The sequence below is a fragment of the Mauremys reevesii genome, linkage group 3, assembly GCF_016161935.1.
Source record: "Mauremys reevesii isolate NIE-2019 linkage group 3, ASM1616193v1, whole genome shotgun sequence".
NCBI classification, from domain to species: domain Eukaryota; kingdom Metazoa; phylum Chordata; order Testudines; family Geoemydidae; genus Mauremys; species Mauremys reevesii.
The window spans coordinates 9,547,336-9,571,928 of record NC_052625.1 but is presented as its reverse complement, the minus strand read 5'-3'; the positions used below and the strand labels follow the sequence as shown (position 1 = coordinate 9,571,928).

At 40.4% G+C, this 24,593-nt stretch overlaps 1 protein-coding gene across 3 annotated transcripts in view; it reads right to left on the bottom strand.

The window, feature by feature from the left end:
• Window positions 1-24,593, bottom strand: part of PLCB1 (phospholipase C beta 1) — a 627,028-nt gene that overhangs the window by 96,592 nt on the left and 505,843 nt on the right. For all 3 annotated transcript variants that reach the window (XM_039531329.1, XM_039531330.1, XM_039531331.1), the window contains exons 21-27: window positions 24,082-24,181; window positions 22,379-22,483; window positions 21,416-21,525; window positions 14,564-14,696; window positions 9,382-9,435; window positions 7,935-8,154; window positions 4,410-4,587 (exon numbers count right to left, since the gene is read on the bottom strand). In XM_039531329.1, the coding sequence (XP_039387263.1) occupies window positions 4,410-4,587; window positions 7,935-8,154; window positions 9,382-9,435; window positions 14,564-14,696; window positions 21,416-21,525; window positions 22,379-22,483; window positions 24,082-24,181 (900 nt within the window). The remainder of the gene's footprint in view (window positions 1-4,409; window positions 4,588-7,934; window positions 8,155-9,381; window positions 9,436-14,563; window positions 14,697-21,415; window positions 21,526-22,378; window positions 22,484-24,081; window positions 24,182-24,593) is intronic.

The window sequence follows — 24,593 nt, the reverse complement described above, 5'->3', positions numbered from 1 at the left end:
GAATGGCCCAGTCCTTTCACTCATAATACAACCTGCAGCGGCAACTGTCAATTAACAAATAACTAAAACCTCCAAGAAAAAATATTTTCACCCATGTCACACCTTATGAGCAGGATTTTCAATAACAGTAAATACCTAGCTCTTATATAACACTTTTCATCCGTATGTCTCAAAGCAATAACCTTGCAACATTGGGGAAAACCCAGCTTTGGGTTTTGAAGGACTGACATCTACCAGAGCCCAACGTTGGAGTTGGGGGTGACCTCTGGTAAGCTTTTTAGCAGGTAGGTTCTTTTATTGTTTTTAATATGTTTTTTTCTGTAATGCTTCCACCTTAAGAGTAAATGTGCTTGGTTAGAAGGAGCTGAGTGGTAACTCATAACTGCCGGCAATCACACTGTTCATAGTAATCAGAAAGAATGCAAAGTGCAGATCCTGGCCTGTTTAGGCAGTCTGGCTTGCTGGGGATATCACAGTGTAAGGCAGGCAACTGTGCAGCTTTAAAAAACCCTGGTCAGAAGAGAGTCAGATGCAGGACTCTGCTCAAGTTAGGTGACGGCTGGGAGCCAGAAGCCTAGAATGGGTGCCACTGATGGACGATGAGCGGGGAAACAGGTGCATCTGCCCTGAAACTGCAACAGAGGGAACAAAGTAAAAGGGGAAAGGAGACAGATCAGACAAGGAACTCAGGTGCGAGGGGAGAACTGGGATACAGATCACAGAAATCAGATGAGGAGCCTGAGGAGGGAGATTGGGACTGGAAACCAATTGGGATGGAGAAAGAGTCACAGCAGAAGGCCATGGTGAGAGAGAGAGATACAGACAGATTGGACGAGGAGCTGACAGCAGGGTGGGGGCATGGCTAGGCAAGGAGACTGGGGACAAAGTACTGGGTGGTGGGGGGAGGTGGGATGGGGGTAACTGGAAATGGGTAAATAAGGAGATTGGGACTTGAGACTGGGACAGTTTGGAGTCTGGATGGGTCAGACTAGGATTTGATGAGCAAGGAGACTGGGATGAGACACCTGAGGAGTGGAGACTGGGACAAGTTGGAGCAGATGAGTCAGACAGGATCATGCGTGGAAAATAAAAACGCAGAAGAGTTTTTACTTTTCCCCCATAAGCACACTCCCTTCCAGAGCTCTGAATGGAACCCAAGATTCCTGAGTCTCACCGTTCCTCGTCTGTCAGCAAGTATCTGTGAAACCCATTCATGAAGGGTCCCATCACCTCTAGTGCTGCGCCGAACACAGCACGACAACCCACTCTGTTAGCTGAAGTGGCAGAAGTCTGTAGCATGGATCTAAAAGTTCCAAACCTGCTGCTGATCCACGTGGTGACAATATGATGCCACATGATGGAATGTCTGCTTTTTCAGTTTGCTTTTTTTAGAAAATTTGGGAAATTACACTAAAAAAAGCTACATTAAAAGAATATTGTTAAAGTTGAAAAGTCAAGCACCCAAAAATTAGGAAATGCCAGAACTAAGGTTGCTCATCCCACCCTAATTTGACCCCCTTTTACATATGCATTATGATACAGTCTAATTACACAGTTACATTCAATTTTTTTCCAGAGGGGAAAAAATCTATATCTATCTTCCTGAAAGGTATGAACGTATCAACAAACTATAGCAAAAGCAGTAAAGAGTCCTGTGGCACCTTATAGACTAACAGACATATTGGGGCATGAGCTTTTGTGGGTGAATACCCACTTCGTCAGATGCATGAGACATCAGCAAAAGGATACATCAACATGAAAAGTTCCCACCTAAACTTCTATAGAAAATACACTGAAGACATTTTAAAAATGAAAACTACTGATATTACAGAAGGGTTGTTTACGTTGTTTTTTTAACAGATGAATATTAAAAATTACAACACTATGTGTACTGTATAGAAGCAGCCAGATTCTGTTGGACTTGCACTTCGAAGAACCTTGCTGCATTCACTGGGGTTCCAGGGCAGCCACTCAGTGTTTTTAAGCACAAGTTTTTTTCAAAAACTGTATTTTAAACAAGAGTCTGCATTACAAACTGTCCAAGGTCTACAGTGCAAAATACAAGCCAAGTCCTTGATCCAGCAATTCCAAAAAGTGGATCTGTGTGTGGACCCAACTGCAGGTTAGGGACTGAGGATGAAATCCTGGCCTGGTTAAACACAATGGCCAAGCTCCCCTGTTCTTATATGGGGACAAGATCTCTGCCCTAACTTTGATGATAAACTACAAAAGAGGCAGAGATGACAAGCGCACTCCTACCCTTTCTTGCTTTGCCAGTTAATTTTTATTAGTTCTGTGTTTTTCAAAGATATATAAGTATTCAGTCACTCTATGAGACTTACGTATATAATAAAAAATAACTCAGTATATTAAATTGTGTGGATTTTTTCACGTCATGCAACATCATACATTTTTTGCTTTTCATGACCTTTGATGTATGTCGGAGTACACAAAGCTTTTCAGGTAACAAGAGAACACGTAGCTCTTTGTGAAGAATGAACAGAAAGAGAATTTCTCAGTTACCTTAAGGACAACGCATTGCTTTGAGTGCTGGCAGAGAGCCAAGACAAAGGATTTTAAAAGTCTTTATCGCTAACATGTTATATCAAAGGGAAATTTTCTAACTGCAATTTTTTCTAAGCCTGAGCACTGTAGCTACTTGAGAAATGATGGCAGAACAGTAACACTGGGTCATAGCTGGAATATATCTGTAGCCGTTCTTATGATGGGCTACATCACCTTGAGGGTGAGCACTCGAGATAGGAAATTACAAAGTGTAACTGCAAAGACTACAACTTGCTGACTAGCTGCTAGCTGAAGCATAGAAGGAAGCTAGAAACACACAGTTTCTCAGAGAAACAAAGAGATGAAAACAAAGAAACAAAGGGATGAAACAGACAACTAAATAGGTCCTCTGTGTAAGATACCTAGATAGATCCCATCACTGTAGTATCTGATCAGCTCTCATCTTTAATGTATTTATCCTTGCAACAACCCCGTAGGTAGGGAAGTTCTATTATCTCCATTTTACAGATGGGGAACTAAGGCAAATAGAGGCTAACTGACTTGCCCATGCTCATACAGTTAGTCTGTGGTAGAGCAGGGAACCCAACCTGGGTTTCCAGAGTCCCAGGTTAGGGCCCTAACCACTGGACATTCCATCTCTCCTTCTTTTGCCTCGGTTTAACTTGTATGAGTCAGGATGTTCCACTCACTCCACAGCCCTGCCAGAGCTTACTTCTCTTCTCGTCTTGCTTACTGCTGATTAGTAAGATCAGTGTGTGCCTTATCAAAATACCCCGTGAGGTTACAGTTTCCTTGAGGCTTCTCCATCTCTAGCCCAGTCCTTTCACTCATAATACAACCTGCAGCGGCAACTGTCAATCAACAAATAACTAAAACCTCCAAGAAAAAATATATTCACCCATGTCACGCCTTGTGAGCAGGATTTTCAATAATAGTAAATACCTAGCTCTTATATAGCACTTTTCATCCATATGTCTCAAAGCAGTTTACAAAGGAGGTGTGTGTCATTGTTCTACTTCTACCATTGGGGAATCCGAGTGCTTTTGGTTGGTATAATTCTGCCCTTGTTGAAATCAGTGGGAATTTTACCATTGACTTCAAAGGGAGTAGTGTAGACCAATGCTGAGTGCATTTGAAAATCTCACTCGGTATATTTATATAGCTCATAAAAATATCCTTGGAAGCCATGGAACTGCTTTGGCATTCCATTCTATATCTTCTGCTTGCTCTAAAAGTTTCATAGAAATCGATACACTTCCATGAAAAGTTTCAGTTTTGACCAACTGGCTTTTGCTGTAAAAAATCCCTGACCAACTCTGTGTGTATATAAGACTGTCAGTTTATAATCCGCCCTGAGCAAGAATCAGTGCACATCTGTACAGCTGCAGGAGTAGACCAGACTATCAGTCACAATTCCCTCCCTGATCGCTCCCTTGCTCCGCAATGGAAGCAGCAGGTTTACATTCCCTTCAGTGCTCACTCAGCTCTGCTGGCTGTAGTGTTCAAGTTGGTGAGGAGTGCCAGAGTTTGGCTTCACCCATTTCTGGGTGGTAGGAGGAGAAGCAGTGGTCTCATGGAGGCTACTCTCTTTCCCATCTCCCTGTGATTCTGGTAGCCCAAGCAAGTGAGTAAGAGTCAGTCTTACATGTGGCATTTGACTAGTTTATTTGTGTGGTTTCATGCCCAAGTCACCATCTATCATTGGCCACAGTTCTGTTTTCACTGAACACAGAATGCACACTGTGGACCTGGATAAATTAAGGCTCAGAACTGGAGTCCGGGAAGGGAAGTGCAGGACAAAATGCAACTGAATTAATAACAATACCTAACTTCCACTAATGACTGAGAACAAAGAAGCATAAGCCGTGAGTCTTTACACTTACCAGCTTAATATGTTCTCGCTTCTGATACTTTTCACTATAATACTGTTCCTGTCGGAGGTTGAGCAGCTGCTGTTGTTGCTTTTCCTTCAGTTCTATTAACTTCTGGGTCATTTCTGAGTCAAGGGCAGCCAGTTCTTGTTCAATAGTTGAACTGTGATCCGGGCTGCCAGTTTCACATCTGCAAAGACATATGGGATACCGATAACTCATTCAATAGGCACAGTTAGTACAATTCCTATTTTTCTTTTTCTTTTCTTTTCTTTTTTAGCAATTCTCTAAAGTAGTAGCTGTAGCCCATCAAGAATGCATAAGTCTCTCTGAGCTGTATATTCTTGTAGTGCAATTATACAATCTACCACACACTTAAAATGATAGGCTGGTTTCTCCACTGATTTGCATTTTCTATGCAAAATGAGTGTAAAACATGTAATGTTGTGCTGGTGGTGGCTATAGTGGTTTAAACTAAATTTGCACAAGGTGCATTGCAGTGCAGTGGAGAATCAGGATCAATATAAATAAGTAATAAACATAATCGCCAACATTTTCCCAAACTGGGTGTAAGTTCACATTTATGCACCTAAATAAGTGGCTTGATTTTCAAAATAGCCCAGCCCTCAATGAGAATAATGGGAGCTCTTGGGTGGTGAGCCTTTTTGAAAATCAAGTCACCTATTTAGGTGCCTAAACGGGGATTTAGGAACCTAACCTGAGGCTTGCATTTATAAAAAGCCTTGCCAGTGTTTGTTCAGGAGCTAGGAACATCCCTATATCTGCTAACTTACTCTCCTCTGGAAGTTATGTACGGTGAATGTGTGCGCATTTGTGTGGAAGTATTTAATGAACTGCAGAACTGTGGACTTCTGTGAAAAAGGAAACTAGCAGAGGAGTAGGAAACTGAGTAAGGCAGCACACAGAAGCAAAGGAAAAATTAAAAAAAGAATCTAAAACCCAAACTCCCTAAGAAGCACAATGAGATTTTGGTCTTGGGGAAGAAAGGTAAACGAACAAGGGAAGGGAAAGGGATTGATGAGGGAGCAGTGACTGGTGCATGTGAGAGTGAGATAAACAGTGCATAAAGTTAAAGGATTAAGGTAACATAATAACAATCTAAACAACAACAACAACAAAATTTAAACATGAAAGAATATATCCTGATCCATATTCCTAAGAGATTTCCATCCTGCATGTTGGCTTTGGACCATATAGCAGATTACAAATTTCTGCATAACACAGCTGACAAACAGCGCCAAAGAATTTTATTGACTCAAACTTTGGCTGTATTCTGTTTTCAGAATGTCAAATTCTAAGTCACTTAAATATGGGGAGGCTGCTTTAGAAGTACAAAATTCCTATTAAATCGAATGAGGGTTCTGTCATTGGACAATCATAAATGGCCAAGTTGCCTTCTGGGAATGATTTGTGGGCTAATTTCCTGCCAGTTACAATCAGAAGTGTTGTTATGGAAGTCAGAGGCCAGAAATCACTCCTGGCTTTTTCCCTCTGCTTGTCTCCCAGAGATTTTTTTTTTTAAATGTTCATGGTTTTCATATTTTAAAAGCTATGCTGAATTGCAAGTAGTCAATTTTATGAAATAATAAAAAGGACTTAGAATGTAATGGTGTTTATTTGAATTAAATGAGTTGCAGAATGATGCTGTAATGTTTACTACATTTAAATAAATTATAATTAAATGAAAATGCTGTATAATTGGGATGAACAGAAATCTACCAAAAGGCATCCCTGATTAAGCAGATTCAACCGTGGTATTATTAGCATCTAATCCTACATAAACTTAGGCACACGAGTAATTATATTTTGCCTAAGTGTTTATAGTTGTTGTTTTTAGGGGTCTTTATTGATATATAGTTCATTGCTACATGCCCAAAATGAGAGTATTTGAAAGATTTAGTGAGTCACAGTACACTTCCCACATCAAATTGACACAAATAACTACAGTGCCCGTACCCCTTTATTTTCTAAGAAACTAAAAAAAAATAACTTTCACACAAACAAAAAAATACCGGGCAATGGAGGATTGAAAAGTAGACTGGGCACAGAAAGGGTCTAGAGAATTCATATTTTGAAATTTATTCGATTACTTTCAGCTGCTAGTCAGTAAATCTATCAGGTGTTCAATTCAAGAAATAGGTCTAATTCTTAGTATTCTATTAACAATTCTTTCCAGGGTTCCAGTTTGGCAGCAGACACAAGTTAAGAATGGCCCTTCCTTGTCACAAATAATAAAACAGGACAAATTTTGATTTTCATCTCTAGGGTTGCACCTTTAGAATTCACACTGTGGGACCTAGAGCCATTTGTTTGCTCATGTTGGGCCAGATCATGGGTTGTCCTATTTGCATCTGCAGGGGAGTAAAGGGGCATAAGGTGGTCTCTTATCTCCTTCCCGTGGACTACATGCATGAGTTACAGTGTAAAGGAGAGAGAGCAGCATCCGATACCCCTCCTCTTTTCCTGCAGAAAAGCAGGGAGGCACGGGAAACGTGCGGCACTTTGCAAAAGCACATCAGCTAGTACAACTGTCCCTGCTAGGAGAAGCAAGTCATCTGTGCCAGTAAAGAGCTGATGCAGATTACCTCCTGTCTGCAGCAAGGAGGGAATGAGGGATTGAATTGTGACTCTGTAGTTGTGAGTTGGTCCCTGGTCTGCTCATGCACCTAGGTCAGCCTCTTACTCAGGGCATGTGGGAACTCCAGAATCAAGTGTGTACAATTTGTAAAAGAATTAGGGTGACCATATTTCTGAAAGAGAGAACGGGACACTGCATATGGCTGGCCCAAGGGCCTCCCCTTCTCCTCCCCACCCCCGCACGGGTGAGACCAAACCGCTCGCCTGAGCCCTGCTTCCTCCTCCCTCTCCGCTCCCCCTGCACAAGGCTATCACTGGTCATTAGTGCCCTGCCTGCCCCCCCCCCCGCCCGCCCCTGGTCGCTCCCGCCTTGCCTCTCCCCCTGCACTGGGCTGGCCTCGCCCCTCCGCATGTTCCTCCACACCGCACTTCTTTGACAAATGTTGGCCAGAGCAAAGGGGACAAATGCCCACTTTTGCCAGACAAAAAAAAAGAATGGCTGGGGCAGGGCTTAAGAAAGGGGCTGTCTTGGGCAAAACAGTCACCCTAAAAAGAATGGATGATCAGAACAGCTGAATCTCATGAGAGTACCATACAGATGGCAGTGGGTTTCTCAATACACAAGTAGTGTGTCCCCTGTTGTATAGGGAAGGTGATATACACACGCAATCTACCATGTAAATTGGGACAGTCTTCTCTGGTTGCGAGTAGAGAACAAATGCATCACAAGGGGGGCGTCTATTCATTGTTGCAGGTCCCACCTTCATTTCAAGATCTCTGCCCTCATTCAATCTATGAATGTCATGGCCTTTGTTTTTCATCTGTACTCTTGTGCTACCTCCACATACTTGTTATGTTATCAATTACAAGTAAATGGATAAAGATCTTTTGTATTAAAGGAGAGGACACTAACATACCTTCTCATACCAGTTAACATACCTTTTCTTACTTTCCCTTTTTGTGTTTTTTTCTAAGACTGCCCTACGACGCAGGTAGTCATTCTGGATTTCGTTGTATTTTGCAGTGTGCTCTTTGATCAGATCAGTGGTTTTCTTGTGGTGTTTCTTTACAAGGTCCTTCATTTCTTTGTAGTGCTTCTTCTGAAGTTTAACAAATGACTTCTGTTGTTTTAGCTCCTCAATAGTCTGTGCTTCCACTTCTGCAACAATAATCACGGAAACTGCATCATTTTTCTCTGATTGAAATCCTTATGGAAAAGAAGCCAAAGCTCTGGATGGGCCTCCAATTATGAAATTTGAAACAGTGGAAGCAACTGTATTTAACTGAAATCCAAAGATAACCTCAAATGCAGTTCTGTCCTAAGGTATGATGCAGTCCATGGGTAAATACTGTTACTTGTTCCTTTCCCACTCCCTTCTCTAGGCAACAGTTTGCATAAGGACACATTTTCATACCAGTACACAAGGCTTTAGCTGTGCTACACTTTGACAAGTTACTTCTATTTTCAGTTGAATGTCCAGGAGGATTGCAAAACTAAAGCTTCATGGACCAAATTGAAAATATACCTCTTACTATAGCAGAATCAATGTAATCTTCAAAGAAGTTGAACTAAAGGGCTTCTGAGCTTTGGAAGTGGAGAATGGACTTGATGTCCTCAAGAAGCTAAGCCAGCAATGACATTCAACTAGGTACGATGAAATACAAGCGGTGTATCTTATTATTAGGAGTTATGCCATTGACTTCAGGACTGGGCCCTACATTGCACTGATAGCTACACTATCACGGGTGCATCTCCAAAATCTCCAATAGTAAGAGCTCTAGCGTATGCAAGGCGCTGGCATTAAGCCATCTAAGTCTTCTCAGAGCCAGTCTAGGTGACATGGTGGTTAGAATACTGGTATCTTCTCTGCATTCAGACTCCGAATACAGACACTCCCCGGGTTACGCAAACCCGACTTACGCAAATCCGGATTTACGGAAAAAGTTCCGTAAGTTCCGTAAGCTTTCTTTTTTTTTTGTTTTTGTTTTGCGTAATTGTTGGGTATACGTTCCCGACTTACGGAAAATTTGACTTACGCAAGGTGTTCTGGAATAGAACGCTTGCATAGGTCGGGAAGTGTCTGTACTCTCACCATTACTAGCACGGGCGGTAGTGCAACAGAGGGAGATATTAAGAAAAAGCTCCCTGTAGGGACCCAATCCTACTCTCATTGCAGTCAATGGGGGGTTTGCCATTCAAGATGCAGGATTGTGTCCTAAGGGAACAAGTCCTGGTATGTACATTTGCCATAAAGTTCTTTCAGTAATAATCAGACAATGAAAAGTCTAAAGCAGGTAGCCTATTTTATGAAATGTATGTATCCCTGGACAAAACCGTAGTAATCATTCAGAGTATGCTACTGCATAACACCTGTATATTTATTACCTGTTAGGACACTCTGAATAAGATCTTCAGTTTTTGCAGGTGCTTTCACAGAACCTGGAAGTAAAAGATATTATTGATTTCAATTCTTTTTAAACAGAAGTCACATGTGTTGCCTGTAGAAAAATTATATATATTCTATATCATTATTGCAGTTGACAGAGCATATACCGTTGTGTAAACATTCTGAATAATGTGAGGAAATATATTTTTAGGTACCTTTCACACTGCCCAAGAGTAGCAACATGGATGTGTATCCCAATTCATAGATTATGTATTAATTATATTGATTACTTAAGAATTCCAGTTATCACTTTGAGGGTTGACAGGTTCTTGTCCCAAGATCAGACTCAGTATTAAAATTACTGTAGAGTTGGGAACCCCGATGTACACAGTTGCAACACTCACACTATAGGAAAACTTCTGTATTTATAATAGTTTATTAATACATTTAGCAAAGTCACAAACACTCCAGCTCAGTAAGGTAGATGGAGATAGTACAGAATGTCCATCTGCACATCCATATACTCACACCATTCCTTACAGAACAACCTGAAATGTTAGCCATTATCTTCCTCATCACCATCACCTTCCTCATCACCAGTGGCCATCATCCTGGCATCTCCCAAGGACTACACCTCTCTCTCCTATTGCCCGCAGGCTGGGATGCAACTTGTATAATATGTTACGCTGACGCCACTATGCCTAATGCACATTCAGTAGGGGCTTCTCCCCTCTTCCTTATTTGTATTTCCTTATCATACAAATGTTGAGGTGCCCTTCTCCTATTGGTTAGGATACTAATGATCTCAATTTATTATCATATATGTCGATTCATTGACAGGGCATTCTTGTGGTCAGACATCTGCAGATGTTAGCTCATGTTCCTGTAGTTACGGTAAATTCTGAGACAATTTCCCCTTAAACACTTTATTCTCAGTTCCCCAAAACTTGAGGGTGACCATTGGGCCATTTATCTGTGTTCATAGGCCTCAAGCTTTATGCTAAGTGCTGAAGCTAATGGCGTACAGGGTACAGGCCTGTAGGTTCCTTGCATTACTGCTGAATATAATAAATGTGGAATATAATGAAAGCAAGACAGTGAATATAATAAAGGCAAACTAGCCCTATTGTCTACAGAGACAACACTTGTATCAACATCAAACAACACAACACAAAATAAAACACCCTAGCTGAGAGGGATGCCACTGAACTCAGTGGGAGCAATCGTGTGAGTAAGGTAAACAGGATTTGACTCATGGTTAGTACAACACTGGTACTTTAAGTGAGAGTTCAAAAGTGCTTTAAAAGGGTCTGATTCAACTCCTGTGAAGTTTGTGGAAGTTGGATTGGGCCTGTGATGAACAATCAATAATTAAATTGGAAATAATGTGGTTTTAGAATTCTTTTAAAAATAGATATATCAATACAAACGTATACAGGCTTCCATTTTCAAAGAATGAATTTTAAGTGTACAGTAAAATGTAAATACATGCACAAATAATTGGACATATTTTTGTAAAAGCAATTTAAGAGTCTACCGCTCTTGGACATAAGGAACTGTTGTGCAAATGACCTTGCCCATAATGGAACACTCAGCTGCACAATCACAGAATACTTTGTCATTTTCAAAACTCAGGAAAAATGTCTATGCTTGCATCTGTGCCCCCTTCTTCATTAAAATACATGTCCTCTCCTATTTACATCTTCCTTTGTGTGGCCAAATTGCTTCTCAAGTATCATAGGCCCATAGCCAAACCAATAAAAGTGTAGATGTGGGTGTTGAGATGATGGGGCAATTGTTTTGGAGGACCTGAGACAGGAGTAAAAATGTACATTTCCCAGGATAATGTACATGGGGGGATTATTATTTATTTAGCATTAACAATGAGCTTGTGCTGTATTAATATATGAAAATGAAGACGGCCCTTAAGACATGGCAATTTAAGAGACAGAGGCATGTAAATATTCAATAACAGAAGATTGGTCACCCTGGGACATCCAGAGGTTGGGATAACAAACTCACTTCTGGAAGAAGTGAGATTTTAGAAAGCATGTGAAGCAAGGGACTTGTGTACTTTACTGTAAGACTAGGAGACGTTCAAAACATACTGCTATTATACTTATCAACATAGGGGCAGGTATCAAAAAAATGCTCAGTACACAATATTGAGGTCTGATTTTCTACACAGCTCAACTCCATTTAGGCACCTCATGAAGTGGCTAGATTCTTCAGACGTGTTTAGTATTCCATGGCATCCATTGTTCTCAAGATCTCACTTCACTGGCACAATAGGAAGTGTTGGGCACTGCTGAAAACCTGGCCCATTCAAGTTTAAGTGCTGCACAGTACTTACGATACACAAGAAAATACCAAAGTAATGTTCATACTGGATTCTGCTCACTGCCTCTCCAAAGTTCAAGGATTTCTTGTCTATGGCTGTGGGGTTTTTTATTATTATTATTTTATTAGCGCTGTCAATTAATCACAGTTAACACATACCATTAACTCAAAAAAATTAATTGCGATGAATTGCACTGTTAAACAATTGAATACCAATTGAAATTTATTAAATATTTGTGGATGTTTTTCTACATTTTCAAATATATTGATTTCTATTACAACACAGAATACAAAGTGTACAGTGCTCACTTTATATTATTTTTGATTACAAATATTTGCACTGTAAAAATGATAAACAAAAGAAATAGTATTTTTCAATTCACTCCATAGAAGTACTGTAGTGCAATCTCTTTATCATGAAAGTGTAACGTACAAATGTAGATTATTTTTGTTACATAACTGCACTCAAAAACAAAACAATGTACAACTTTAGAGTGTACAAGTCCACTCAGTCCTACTTCTTGTTCAGCCAATTGCTAAGACAAACTTGTTTACATTTATGGGCAATAATGCTACCCACTTCTTATTTACAATGTCACCTGAAAGTGAGAACAGGTGTTCACAGGGCATTTTTGTAGCTGGTGGTGCAAGGTATTTACATTCCAGATATGCTAAAAATTTGTATACCCCTTCATGCTTCGGCCAACATTCCAAAGGACATGCTTCAATGCTGCTGATGGCCGTTAAAAAATAATGTGTTAATTAAATTAGTGACTGAACTCCTTGGGGAAAAATTGTATATCTCCTGTTCTATTTTACCTGCATTCTGCTATATATTTCATGTTTTAGCAGTCTTGGATGATGGCCCAGCACATGTTTGTTTCAAGAACACTTTCACTGCAAATTTGACAAAATTCAAAGAGGTTACCAATGTGAAATTTCTAAAGACAGCCCCAGAATTCGACCTAAGATTTTAAGAAACCAAAGTGACTTCCAAAATCTGAGAGGGACGAGGTGTGGAGCATGCTTTCAGAAGTCTTAAAGGAGCAACACTCTGAACTTTTGAATATTTCCTGTTTGCCCAACAGAAGATGAAATTCGAATCCTTTTAAAGAAATCAAATGGATGCTCTCATGGACTGGAGGAGAAGCTATCCCACAGTTCCTGCAGCCTCCAATCCTCTGACTCTTTTACATGTCACCCTATCTTTACTGAATGCTGCAGATAGTGGAAATCCATCCATCATCAGCCTCTAGATGATGTACAAAAGGACTGGTAACCCTAATTTTTCTGGTGGATGGATGGTGCATATGGCTGGTAACCATCCTCATCATAGCAACAGGGGTGTCCTGTGACTATCTAGCAGCTGGGAGGGCTGCCTTCACTCATTTCTCACTAACAAGTCAGTGTGTCTTATTCCTGCATTTTATTAATTCATCACACACAAGTGGGGACAAATCAACAGGGGTGGGGTTGTTAGCACCCCCCCCCTGAGCATAGCATACATCATAATTTCTGCAGGCTGACACACACAGCAGCTGTGCTCTCTGGTTCTATGATACGGTGGTTCTCTAGTACACTTGCCTATATTAGGCAGCACTGATTCTATTTTTAGATAGATGGAAGGTGCAATATGGGGACTGCCAGCATCATCATCAGTTCCAATTTATGGAAGGGTTGGATGGTGCAATATGGCTAGTAACCATCTCTGCTGTCATGCAAAAGCAAAGCTCCATGATTGCTATGCTATGGCATCTGCCAGGGCAATCCAGGACATTTACCCAGACCATCAGGCACTGGGATCTCAACTCTGATGCGGAAACTAGAGAACCCAAACCACCAAAAAAGAAAATGAACCTTCTGTTGATGGCATCTGACTCAGATGATGAAAATGAACATGCGTTGGTCCACATTGCTCTGGATAGTTATTGAGCAGAACCCATCATCAGCATGGACGCATGTCCTCTGGAATGGTGGTTGAAGCATGAAGGGACCTATGAATCTTTAGTGCATCTGGCATGTAAATATCTTGTAACACTGGCTACAACAGTGCCATGAGAACACCTGTTCTCACTTTCAGGTGACAGTGTGACAAGAAGCGGGCAGCATTATCTCCTGCAGATGTAAACAAACTTGGTTGTCTAAGTGATTGGCTGAACAAGAAATAGGACTGAATAGACTTGTAGGCTCTAAAGTTTCACATTGTTTTATTTTTGAATGGAGTTATTTTTTGTACATAATTCTACATTTGTAAGTTCAACTTTCATGATAAAGAGATTGCACTACAGTACTTGTATGAGGTGAACTGAAAAATACTATTTCTTTTGTTTTTTACAGTACAAGTATTTGTAATAAAAAATAAATATAAAGTGAGCACTGTACACTTTGTATTCTGTGTTGTAATTGAAATGCACATATGTAGAAAAAATCTAAAAATATTTAAATGGTATTTTAGTATTGTTAACAGCGCAATTAATCACACAATTAATCACGATTAATTTTTTTAATTACATGATTAATCATGATTAATTTTTAATCGCTTGACCGCCTTATATTTTATTATTTCTGTCTTCAACTCTTGTATAATCATGACCTGTTTCACTCCAATGGTGACTGCTTTTCAGGCATAAGTGGATAGGTATCCTTCTGGAAGAAAGAGGCTATTACTAATGCTGTGAAATAAATAATAATATGTGTTACAACACAGGACAATTTTCCCCTACTCATTTTATATAGCTTTTTTTTTTAAATGCCAAGCACACACAGAAAGCGTTATTCAGCCATGTCTTGGTTTTGTTTTTTAAATAATTAATGTAGGAAAAATGTGTTTAAGTCTTTTACCCGGGGCTGGTTGACTATGGACAACCTGAGTTGCTGGCTTCGTTGTCAGAGACGTGGAGTGACTTAGTCCATTTTCCGCTGGTGTTGGTCTGGGCTCATTATTAGCTTCTGATGGTGCATCCCCCTGATCAACCTAAAAATACAGAATATTTTACATACTTTTCCAAATAGGTATATACATAATAAATACAAGCAGGGGGAAAGGGAAGGAGTTATTTATTTCCAGTCCAAACTTCATGCCTCTTTTGATCCTGACATTTCATACATGTTTTAAATACACTGCTCTAAAAGAAAAATCTGGATTTAGTAGCTTCAGCTTTCCATTGTATTACAGTTCATTTTTGCAGATTAACTTTCAGAAATACAACACATATCTTGCTGAACTATTACTCTGAGTGTACTTTTGTCTTGTATAACCTCAGAATTTTTTTTAACAGGATATAATTCAGCTGGGTAGTTTTCAGCCACAAAACAGACAGGTAATTTACTCATTTATAATATGGATTAGTTAGCAATATCAGAGGTGAAACTACATGGAATCAGCATTGTGCTGCATCATAAAACCCTTCTAGAAGGAAGTAGAAGGTAGCAGGAAAATACAATTCAGATCCCTATTATGAACAAAATATGTGTAAGGAACTGCTGCTAAATTTCATAGCTAATTTTACTAGATACACATGACAGTGTAATTATTCACCAGCTCTCAAGACATGCACACATACTTCTTATCCCCAGGATATAATATTCTCATAATTACACTCAACAGAGAGCATATCAACAGTACCTCCATCCTGCTGAACTCTACATAAATGTGTCTCTGGTGTCCAACTCATCTAAGCATTTTCCAAAGCCTTTTCCTCCTTGCCAGTTCTCTTATGAACACCTTACAGTTACTCTTGTGGATGTCAGGTTTACAAAGACATACAAGCACTCCATGCTCAGGGAGGAGGGACTCACAGCTCTGGTAAGCTATTTGGATTTTCAGATGGCCAAAAAGAGTCTGAAGACCCGGTTGCCATGGCACCAGCTGAATACAGTCCTGGCTTGTTCCTCAGGCTGCTTCTGTTTCACTCTTTGAGGATAATCAAATTACAAGCAGAAGCAGGAGACAGCTCTCAGAATCTCCGTCTGCCACTCTATCAAGGGGCAACACAGGTTCTGGTATAATTGTTTTACGCTAATTACACAGCCAGTTTACTGCAACCTGGCTCAGCAGTCATATAACTTAACACTTTGTGTACTGTGAAGGGATCTCTGTCTCAACATCTTAATTCTAACACAGCTATACAATGGGATACAAGGATACCACCGCCATTGTGTCTATCAGGAGATTCAATCTATTCCAACCACTTCATTTATCTCATGCATAAGCAAAACATGATCTGAACAGTGATGTGCATGTCCACTTTCATTCTAGAATGATCCTGTTTTTGGCAGAAGTCTTGGCTGGTTTTATTTTTTTCTTCTTTAAACACTAGTAAAGGAAGTCACATTCAATAGTTTAATAAAAAGTGCTCTGCTAGTGAGAACTTGCACCGCATGAATGATTAATAAAAATAAAGCTAGACTTACAAGCTTGCATCCCAGCTTGCAAATTCATGCATGGAAAGTAAGGAGCCAATTTTGTGTGTGCAGGTTGATATATGCTAATAAAATTCATGTAGCACTGCACCTTGTTTTCAAACGATTACCATGGCTGTTCAGTTTTGGGCACCAGAGACATTTGTTTCCAGAAACTAAATCGCAAACGTGAGACAAGTTCAGGAAGTGAACAAAGAGCCCTTTTTTATGTAACAAGCAATTGAATCTTGTTATAAAGCACTTGCTCTTCTCCTAATTCATGACCACCCACAATTCTTAAGTGAATGTGATTTTCCCTTAATGGAGAATATCACAGGCTATCTTTCTTAATACATTATGCATTCCACCCTCATATTTTACAGTTTTAGTAGTGAGGTATAAAAGGAACATTAGTTTACAGGGGATCGGCAACCCTTCGGAAGTGGTGTGCCGAGTCTTCATTTATTCACTCTCATTTAAGGTTTCATGTGCCAGTAATACATTTTAATGCTTTTAGAAGGTCTCTTTCTATAAGTCTATAATATATAACTAAACTATTGTTGTATGTAAAGTAAATAAGGTTTTTTAAATGTTTATGAAGCTTCGTTTAAAATTAAATTAAAATGCAGAGCCCCCCAGACCGGTGGCCAGGACCCGGGTCGCGTGAGTGCTACTGAAAATCAGCTAGCATGCCGCCTTCAGAACACGTGCCATAGGTTGCCTACTCCTGGTTTACACCCTATGCTTTGTCATGTCTTTAGTAAAAGACTGTGCTTACTCAGCAAAGGTTAGTGTTCAGCCGGGAAGAGCAGTCTTATATAGATAGATGCATAGGATTCGATTCTGTTCTACTATACACCAAAAAGTGGCACTGTAGCTATCTTCCACTCTAACCACACCTGATGTAAGGAGGAGGGGGGATCATCTCAGAAGATCCCCTATGCCTGACCTGATTCTTTCTTGTAAAAGGGACTTTATGCCAGCAGCATATGTAAGGGCAGGACCTCTTGTGCTCTGACTTATGACAAGGCTGGGTGACTGTGGCTCACATATTCGGAATCAGTTCCTTGTAGCCACCACTCTCCACCCTGTCTGGATGTAGTGGAGATTTCAGGGTTACAGTCTCTGTTCACTCATGTCTGTGCACGTCAATAGCAGAGGGGTCTTTAGGAAGGATCTGAATGAGGAGAGAGTAGCGGCCGGGGTGCCAGCCAGTGGGTTGGGATGCGGGAGTGGGTTCGGGGTGCGGGCTCTGGGAGGAAGTTTGGATGTGGGAGGGGGCTCAGGGATGGAGTAGGGGGTTAGTGTGAGGAAGGAGGTTGGGGCGCTGGCTCCAGCTAGGTTGCGCTTACCTCGAGTGGCTCCCGGAAGCAACTGGCATATCCGGCTCCTAGGCTCAGGGGTGGCCAGGCGGCTCTGTGCGCTGCCCCGGCCAATGGGAGATGCGGAAACGGCACTCGGGGGAGGGGGAGCAGCGCTTAGAGACCCTCTGGCCACCCCTGCGTCTAGGAGCCAGAGGGACGTGACGATCACTTCCGGGATCCGCGTGGAACCAGGGCAGGTAGAGAGCCTGCCTTAGCCCCGCTGCACCACCAACCAGCCTATTTAATAGCGGCCTATTAAAATCTCCTGGACTGGTTTCAGTAGCCACAGAGAGATTGATTCTGAGAAATTCCCGGCCAATCTGGGAGGGTTGGCAACCCTTCCTGTGGCGTGGCTGCAGGGAGAAAGGCCCCGGGGTTAGTTACATGGCTGTACACCTGATGAGGACTTCCTCATGCCCAGGAATCTCTAGCTGGGGACCTGTGAGTGACTTCTGCTCCCTTTGTGCCATATGAGCAAAGGGAACGGAATGGGGCAGATACTCTGCCTCATAAAATTGCTTCCTTACAAACTATTTTACACAGGCACATTAAAAAGTGTACTGGACTTTTACAGCTGTATAGCTACAATGCACAATTAAAGTATTAAAATGCTTCTAATTTTACAAAGTATTTTTCTGGGACACAGCATTTTAAATATAGTAACTCTAAGGTTTGCAGTGAAGGAAGATCTGGACTCATGTCGTTGCCTGTGATCCAAAATTGAGTATTAATATAATTCAAATGTGCTTCTTTTCTGAAAATAAAGTGCTACATATTGCAAAAGAAATGATCAATTCTATAGCTAATTCTCCTACTTTGTTGCTTTATTCCTGGATAGTATCATTCCAAATCTGTATCTGATTCAAACTGTGAGTACAATTAATTATTAAGTAATTTCTGTGGTTGCTAGCTTATGATTTTTCTGATTTTCACACCTGAAGGTTAACCTCTAATATCTCATTGAAAATTTGTCTATTTTCCTTCATCAACTGCTGGCAAGAAGCCTGATTAAATGCATCAAAGGGAAAAAAAAATCTATGCTAGGAAACCACTCATCTTTGGACATAATAGATAATCTTACAAATATAGCCCATATATTTGAAACTCCATTTAACAAAACTGAGTGTACACACATTTTTGTGTGTGTGCAAATCTGGCAGTTTGACATAGAGTTACCCTTGTAAGTGTGATTTTTATGAGCAAACATGCGCATAGAAAAGTAACATCCTTCACTCTGAAACCCTGGCCCAAGAAGTTGAAAACAAGAACATAGTATGAAAAATACACAAAAGTTCAGGAATGAGAAAAATACATTTTTAGTGCTCAATCCATTTCAGATTGATGAGTGCAGCCCTAATGCCATGTATTTTACCCAAGATGTATGTGTACCAAGACATGGTAGGAATGGGACACTTACAATGAAACTTAATGTTGCAAGTTTGCATGTATCTCCTGCCACTGCATCCGTTTTGCTAGTTTTATTGATAAACGCAATACCACAATCATGCCACTTTCCTCCCCTAAAAAACATACTTCTCTTCCACTGTAAAGTAAGTGCCTTTGCCCCAAGAGATTTCAAGCTGTTTGAAGTATGAAAGCATTAACCAAGACTGTTTGCAGCAATTTAACTCCCCATCTTCCTGTTAGCCTTTAATAAGTACTTTCTGACAATATTTTTCTTAGACTAACAAATAAGTGATAATCTTGTCCAAATCAAATGCATAGTCACTTTTTAAGCAAAAAATTACCTCTAGGCGTGCTTAAGAGATTATGTTCAAAAAAGATTTTGCTACTAAAATAGGATTTCAGGTGTACAGCATCCTAGAAAAACTTCTGAGATACTATTGAGTATTTAAGTGTCCTCATTCAAGCAAACTTGTGAGACTGTACATAATAAAGAGACAAAGAGGCAAACTGTTGGCCAAGGAACTGTAATGACTAACACATTTGATCTTATTTGGGGAGTGTATTCTTGGTTACAAAAGCGAGTTCAGTTGAGCTTTTATAATGGAGGATCCAGGAAATGGGGCAGGGGGCAAATAAGGGACTGTGGAGACCCTGTTTCCCGGCCTTCCAGGAATCAGGACTTAACTGCTTGTGCTAAATACCCTTTAACTCATGTGACGGACCTAGAGTGTGACACAGGAACTGTTTAAAATCTAATGCTGCGATTTTCAAAGCCATTCGGGTGCCCAATTTCTAGTAATATTAATGAAAATTGGGAAGCCAAATTCCACAGGTGGTTTTTAAACCTCAACGTAAATACAACTACAATATGCATTTACCACTGAAAATCAGTGCATAATTGTCAGAGGCCCCCAGGCATGCACAAAAATACACATATGTCTACATATGTTTGTACAATCACTGCACCTGCACAGACAAATGTGAGTTTAGTCTTATAAATCCATGGTACACCCACATCTTGAATACTACGTGCAGATGTGGTCACCCCATCTCAAAATCCCCCACCATATTGGAATTGAAAAAGAGGCAACAAAAATTATTAGGGGTATGGAACAGCTTCCATATAAGGAGAGATTAATAAGACGGACTTTTCAGCTTGGAAAAGAGACGACTAAGGGGGAGATATGATAGAGGTCTATAAAATCATGACTGGTGTGGAGGAAGTAAATAAGGAAGTGTTATCTACTCCTGCTCATAACACAAGAACTAGGTGTCAACAAATGAAATTAATAGGCAGCAGGTTTAAAACAAACAAAAGGAAGTAATCCTTCACACAATGCAGTCAACCTGCCAGAGGATGTTGTGAAGGCCAAGACTATAACAGGGGTCAAAAAAGAATTAGATAAATTCATGGAGGATAGGTCCATCAAAGGTCCAGGATGACCAGGGATGGTGTCCCTAGCCTCTGTTTGTGAGAAGCTCGGAATGGCCAACAGTGGATGGATTGCTTGATGATTACCTGTTCTGTTCATGCCCTCTGAAGTACCTGGCATTCGCCACTGTCGGAAGACAGGATCCTGGGCTAGATAGACCTTTGGTCTGACCCAGTATGGCCATTCTTATATATTCTTAGTGATAAGTGCTTATGCAAATAGAGGCACAAAGATGGGGGGAGGGATAGCTCAGTGGTTTGAGCATGGGCCTGCTAAACCCAGGTTCGTGAGTTCAATCCTTGAGAGGGCAGATTAGGAAGCTGTGGCAAAAACTAGTACTTGGTCCTACTAGTGAAGGCATGGGGCTGGACTCAATGACCTGTCAGGGTCCCTTCTAGTTCTATGAGATGGGTATATCTCCATATTAAATGAACCACTGAAAATCTGGCTTCTACAAAATTACAGTTAAACTAGAGCAATAGGTCTGAATTCTCATTCACACAAAGGACTCTACGCCACTCTGTCAGTTTAATGGAGCCTTATAGTGGATGTAAAGGGGCCTTTGTGTAAATGAAAATTGGGCTTGTAATGTGGTAGGACATCAGAATTTGTGCAGGATGTGAAGAGAATCTCTCCTCTTGTGAGGAGAATACAATTTTCAGAGACAAACTGCTGTTAAATAGAAAGCCCTCAAAATTCCTGCAAAATTTTCAAAGAAAGCGAATGATATAGTCCTCTCATTGGGACTTGGAAAACCACACAATCAGAATGCTAAACAAACATGAGGGGCCGTGATTGGTTGTTTTTTTCCCACGTGTTGTGTGACATCCAACACTTTTTCGCTAAAGACCAGATTCTGATGCCCTTACTTCATTTGACCATGTATAACCCTATGGACTTGAAGAGGATCCCACATGGAGTACAATGTATACAATGTAAGTGTATCAAAACCTGGCCCTTAGATAATGGGTGGGATTTTGAAAAGTCCTTAAGTGACTGATGAGCACAAGTCCCACTGACTTTCAATGGAGTTCTAAATCATGTAGATGCTTTTGAAAATCCCACCAAATATATGAAGTCTCCCTTACCTCCTTCTTTACCTCTTCTTCATCCTCCAGTGTGAGCGCTGCCAGCTGTTTAGCTCTTTGTTCCATCAAGTTTACATATCTAATTGGATTGGATAATGCTTCAATCACATCTGGAAAGGAAGTAAACATTTCAGGTCAAAGTTCCTTAATCTATGGTTGTAGAGATCATAAGGCGTTAAGAAGGTGCATAGTTTTTCTTGAAATCTATTATTCAAAGTTACCACTTGAACATCAGAATCTTCAGTGAATGTGTGACTATGCCATCATATCAAAGGCATTAACCGTGAAACCCCATTTATGGAAATATACATTCTGCATATGTTTAGGCCAATATGTAATCCCTATTTTATTACTGTGAGAGGTATTGGGGGAAGAAAAGATAGGAGAAATGCTGCTGCTTTGAATGAGTTTCTTTTGTCTCTCCTATGTACTGTGTTTTTAAATTTATGTCCAAAACACTTGGAGCCTGGGATGAGCACTCTTTGGGGGGAGTTTTAGGATGGGATTTTCTAGCCTGTTCAGCATTGTCCCAACTCTACTCCCACTGAAGACAATGGTAAAACTCCCAATGCTTAGTTAGGACAGTGTTGAGCGCTTTTGAACCCTTAAGTTCACACTAAAATTTTTTTTAATTGCACATTTGCAATATGATCTTGCAGGTTTATAAATGACTCAAAAAATTAAGTACATCATTTTACTTTGAATCTCACAGTCACTGCATATTGTTTATATTACAAAATCCCAAGACTCCTGGCTTCCTTAAGGCTACCCCAAGTCTGCTAGGAAATAAGTACTTAAGCCTCAATCCTGGACTGTGATCCATGCAGGCAGCCTGCAGACTGTTACACCAGTTTTATACAGCGGTGTTTCAGGCTCTCTGTCACAAACAGATCGAGAAGGTTCCAAAGACTTGTGTATTTAATTTTACCTTTGTAGTTCATAGTTGGGCAGTTTAATAGTTACCTGCATAAGTATCGGGTACGTAGTCTTTAACATCTATGTACACAAAGACTGCTGGTAGCATCAAAGGCTGGTTCCGCTCATTCCTCAGACAGATGTAGTGATAGCCTGGAATATAAGAGCAGCCCAGTCCAGAATGTAAACTCTGTCCAATGTAATTATATTATTATTCATTATTTATATAGTGCCCAAGTGACCTAGGCGCTTTAGAGACCGTGGGAAGCCAAATCCTTACTTCGAAAAGTTTACAAGCTACATAGACAGCATACTGACAAGGGAGCAGGTTAAAGATGCATGACAGCACTATTAAAAAAAATCTTTTCCCCTTTATTTTTAAACTATTTCTTGTTTTTTGGCTCATGCCAATTTGCAATTTGATTTGAGTTAGGCAATTTTTTTTGACGAATATCAGTCAAATGAAATAAATTTGGGGATTTGACATGAATTCGCCCAATCGTTTTAGCCAAAAGTAATTTGGGGATAAAATGGCTGGAGGAGGAGGAGATGGTGGTGGTGCTCCCCTTATAACTTTTAGCTAAATGCTTAGGGCACTGATTGGAGATGTGGGAGAGCCGTGGGTCTCCCATATGGCACAAAAATGTCGCTGTTAGTGCTGCTGCTGGTGCTAGCCTCTTTATAACCACCATCTGCTCCTGCTCCTGCTCCTCCTCCTCCGGCTGTTTGGTGAATTCAGCCCTTCAAACATGCTTGAAACAAAATGTTTTGGGTCGAATAAAACTTGGTTCCTTTGACCTTTAATGATTTTTTTCCAATGTGCCCAACTTTTTCCGCATTTTTTCATTTCAGTTCGACCTGGACTGAAATGATTTTTCAGAAGTGCCAGTGAATAAAATAAATCAGTTATTTCCCTAGCTCTAATTTATATAATTCTTTGAACTTTTCTTATTGTTTTCCAGTTAGTTTGGATTGATTTGGCTTTGTAACCCTACTTTATTTTCATTTTAAATCTTTGTAAGTACTTCCGGTCCAGATACTCAGAGAGGTGCAAAGTTAATTAAAAGGAATCAGGATGCCGTAATATGCACACAACATGAATACCTGACAATAAAAAACCCAGAGACCACTAGAACAAATGACATGGCAACATATTTAAAAAGACCAGGGAGAGCGGATGAATCCTTCACATTGGCTAAAATTAAAATATACCTACAATATGAGCATTTGCAGGCAATTTTGAAAGTGTGAAAGGATGAGCCAAGCTGACTGTCCCGTGAGAGCATGTTTCACACCCTCAGTGTTTCCACCCACCACAGCTAAAGCTCTCTGAGCAATCGACCTAAGAAACAATGACTGAAAAGGAGAAATGTCAATGAGGACTGCAACCCCCCTTTTTTCAAAATGGTATCATGGCTATAATTGACCAGTAAACACCAACAACTGCTTTGTACGTTTTAGTTCTGTAGGTTTTCTTGTTTCAATCTAGATTTAACTTTCGGGTGATTCGGGTGTTTCTCTTCTCATGGATGGTATAAACATATTCAAAATTATTTACTTTTAAAAAAAACAAGGTTATAACTAAAGCTGAAATAATACAGTACCAAATTCGGTGAATTTCTCCATCGGCTGCATACGCTGAGACAGAGCCTCAGGTGGCATAAATCAGCATAGCTGCATGGAAGTCAACAGAGTCATGCTGAGGGTCTGCCATGTTGGTTCTCTTCACTACAGCACAGCCATAATCTTACCTGGTCGAATTGCTGAGACAGGCAATATCCGATGTCCGATAAACTTTCCTCCTTCTTCGTATACTGCTATCCTCAAACATGCCAGAGAAGGCAGAACCACCTACAGGGACACATTTGGTACAGTTATTGGTTGTCTGCTATAAATAAGAAAAGCCCCTTCTGCATACAAGGCATATAGCAGAGCAGAAAAATAAGGCCCTAGTGAGCTAATGAAGGGTTCTATAGCCATACTAGGAGTTTGCCATACAACAGGTCAGAGGGCACACAACCCGTATATGAAAATAATTCTGAAATGATCATGCTTCAGTCAAGTAACAGGTGGCAGCACATTTTCTTTACAGGCAAATAACTCATTGATAGGGAATGTTTGGAACAGCCAAATCTGAAGCTGAGAACTTACCCCTACATTTTCAAAGCAGCATGTGGATCTTTAACATCATGCCTCTCATTAGGCCTGAATGAGATTTTGAAAATGTAGAGTTTAGTGACAACGTATGAGGTGAAATCATGAG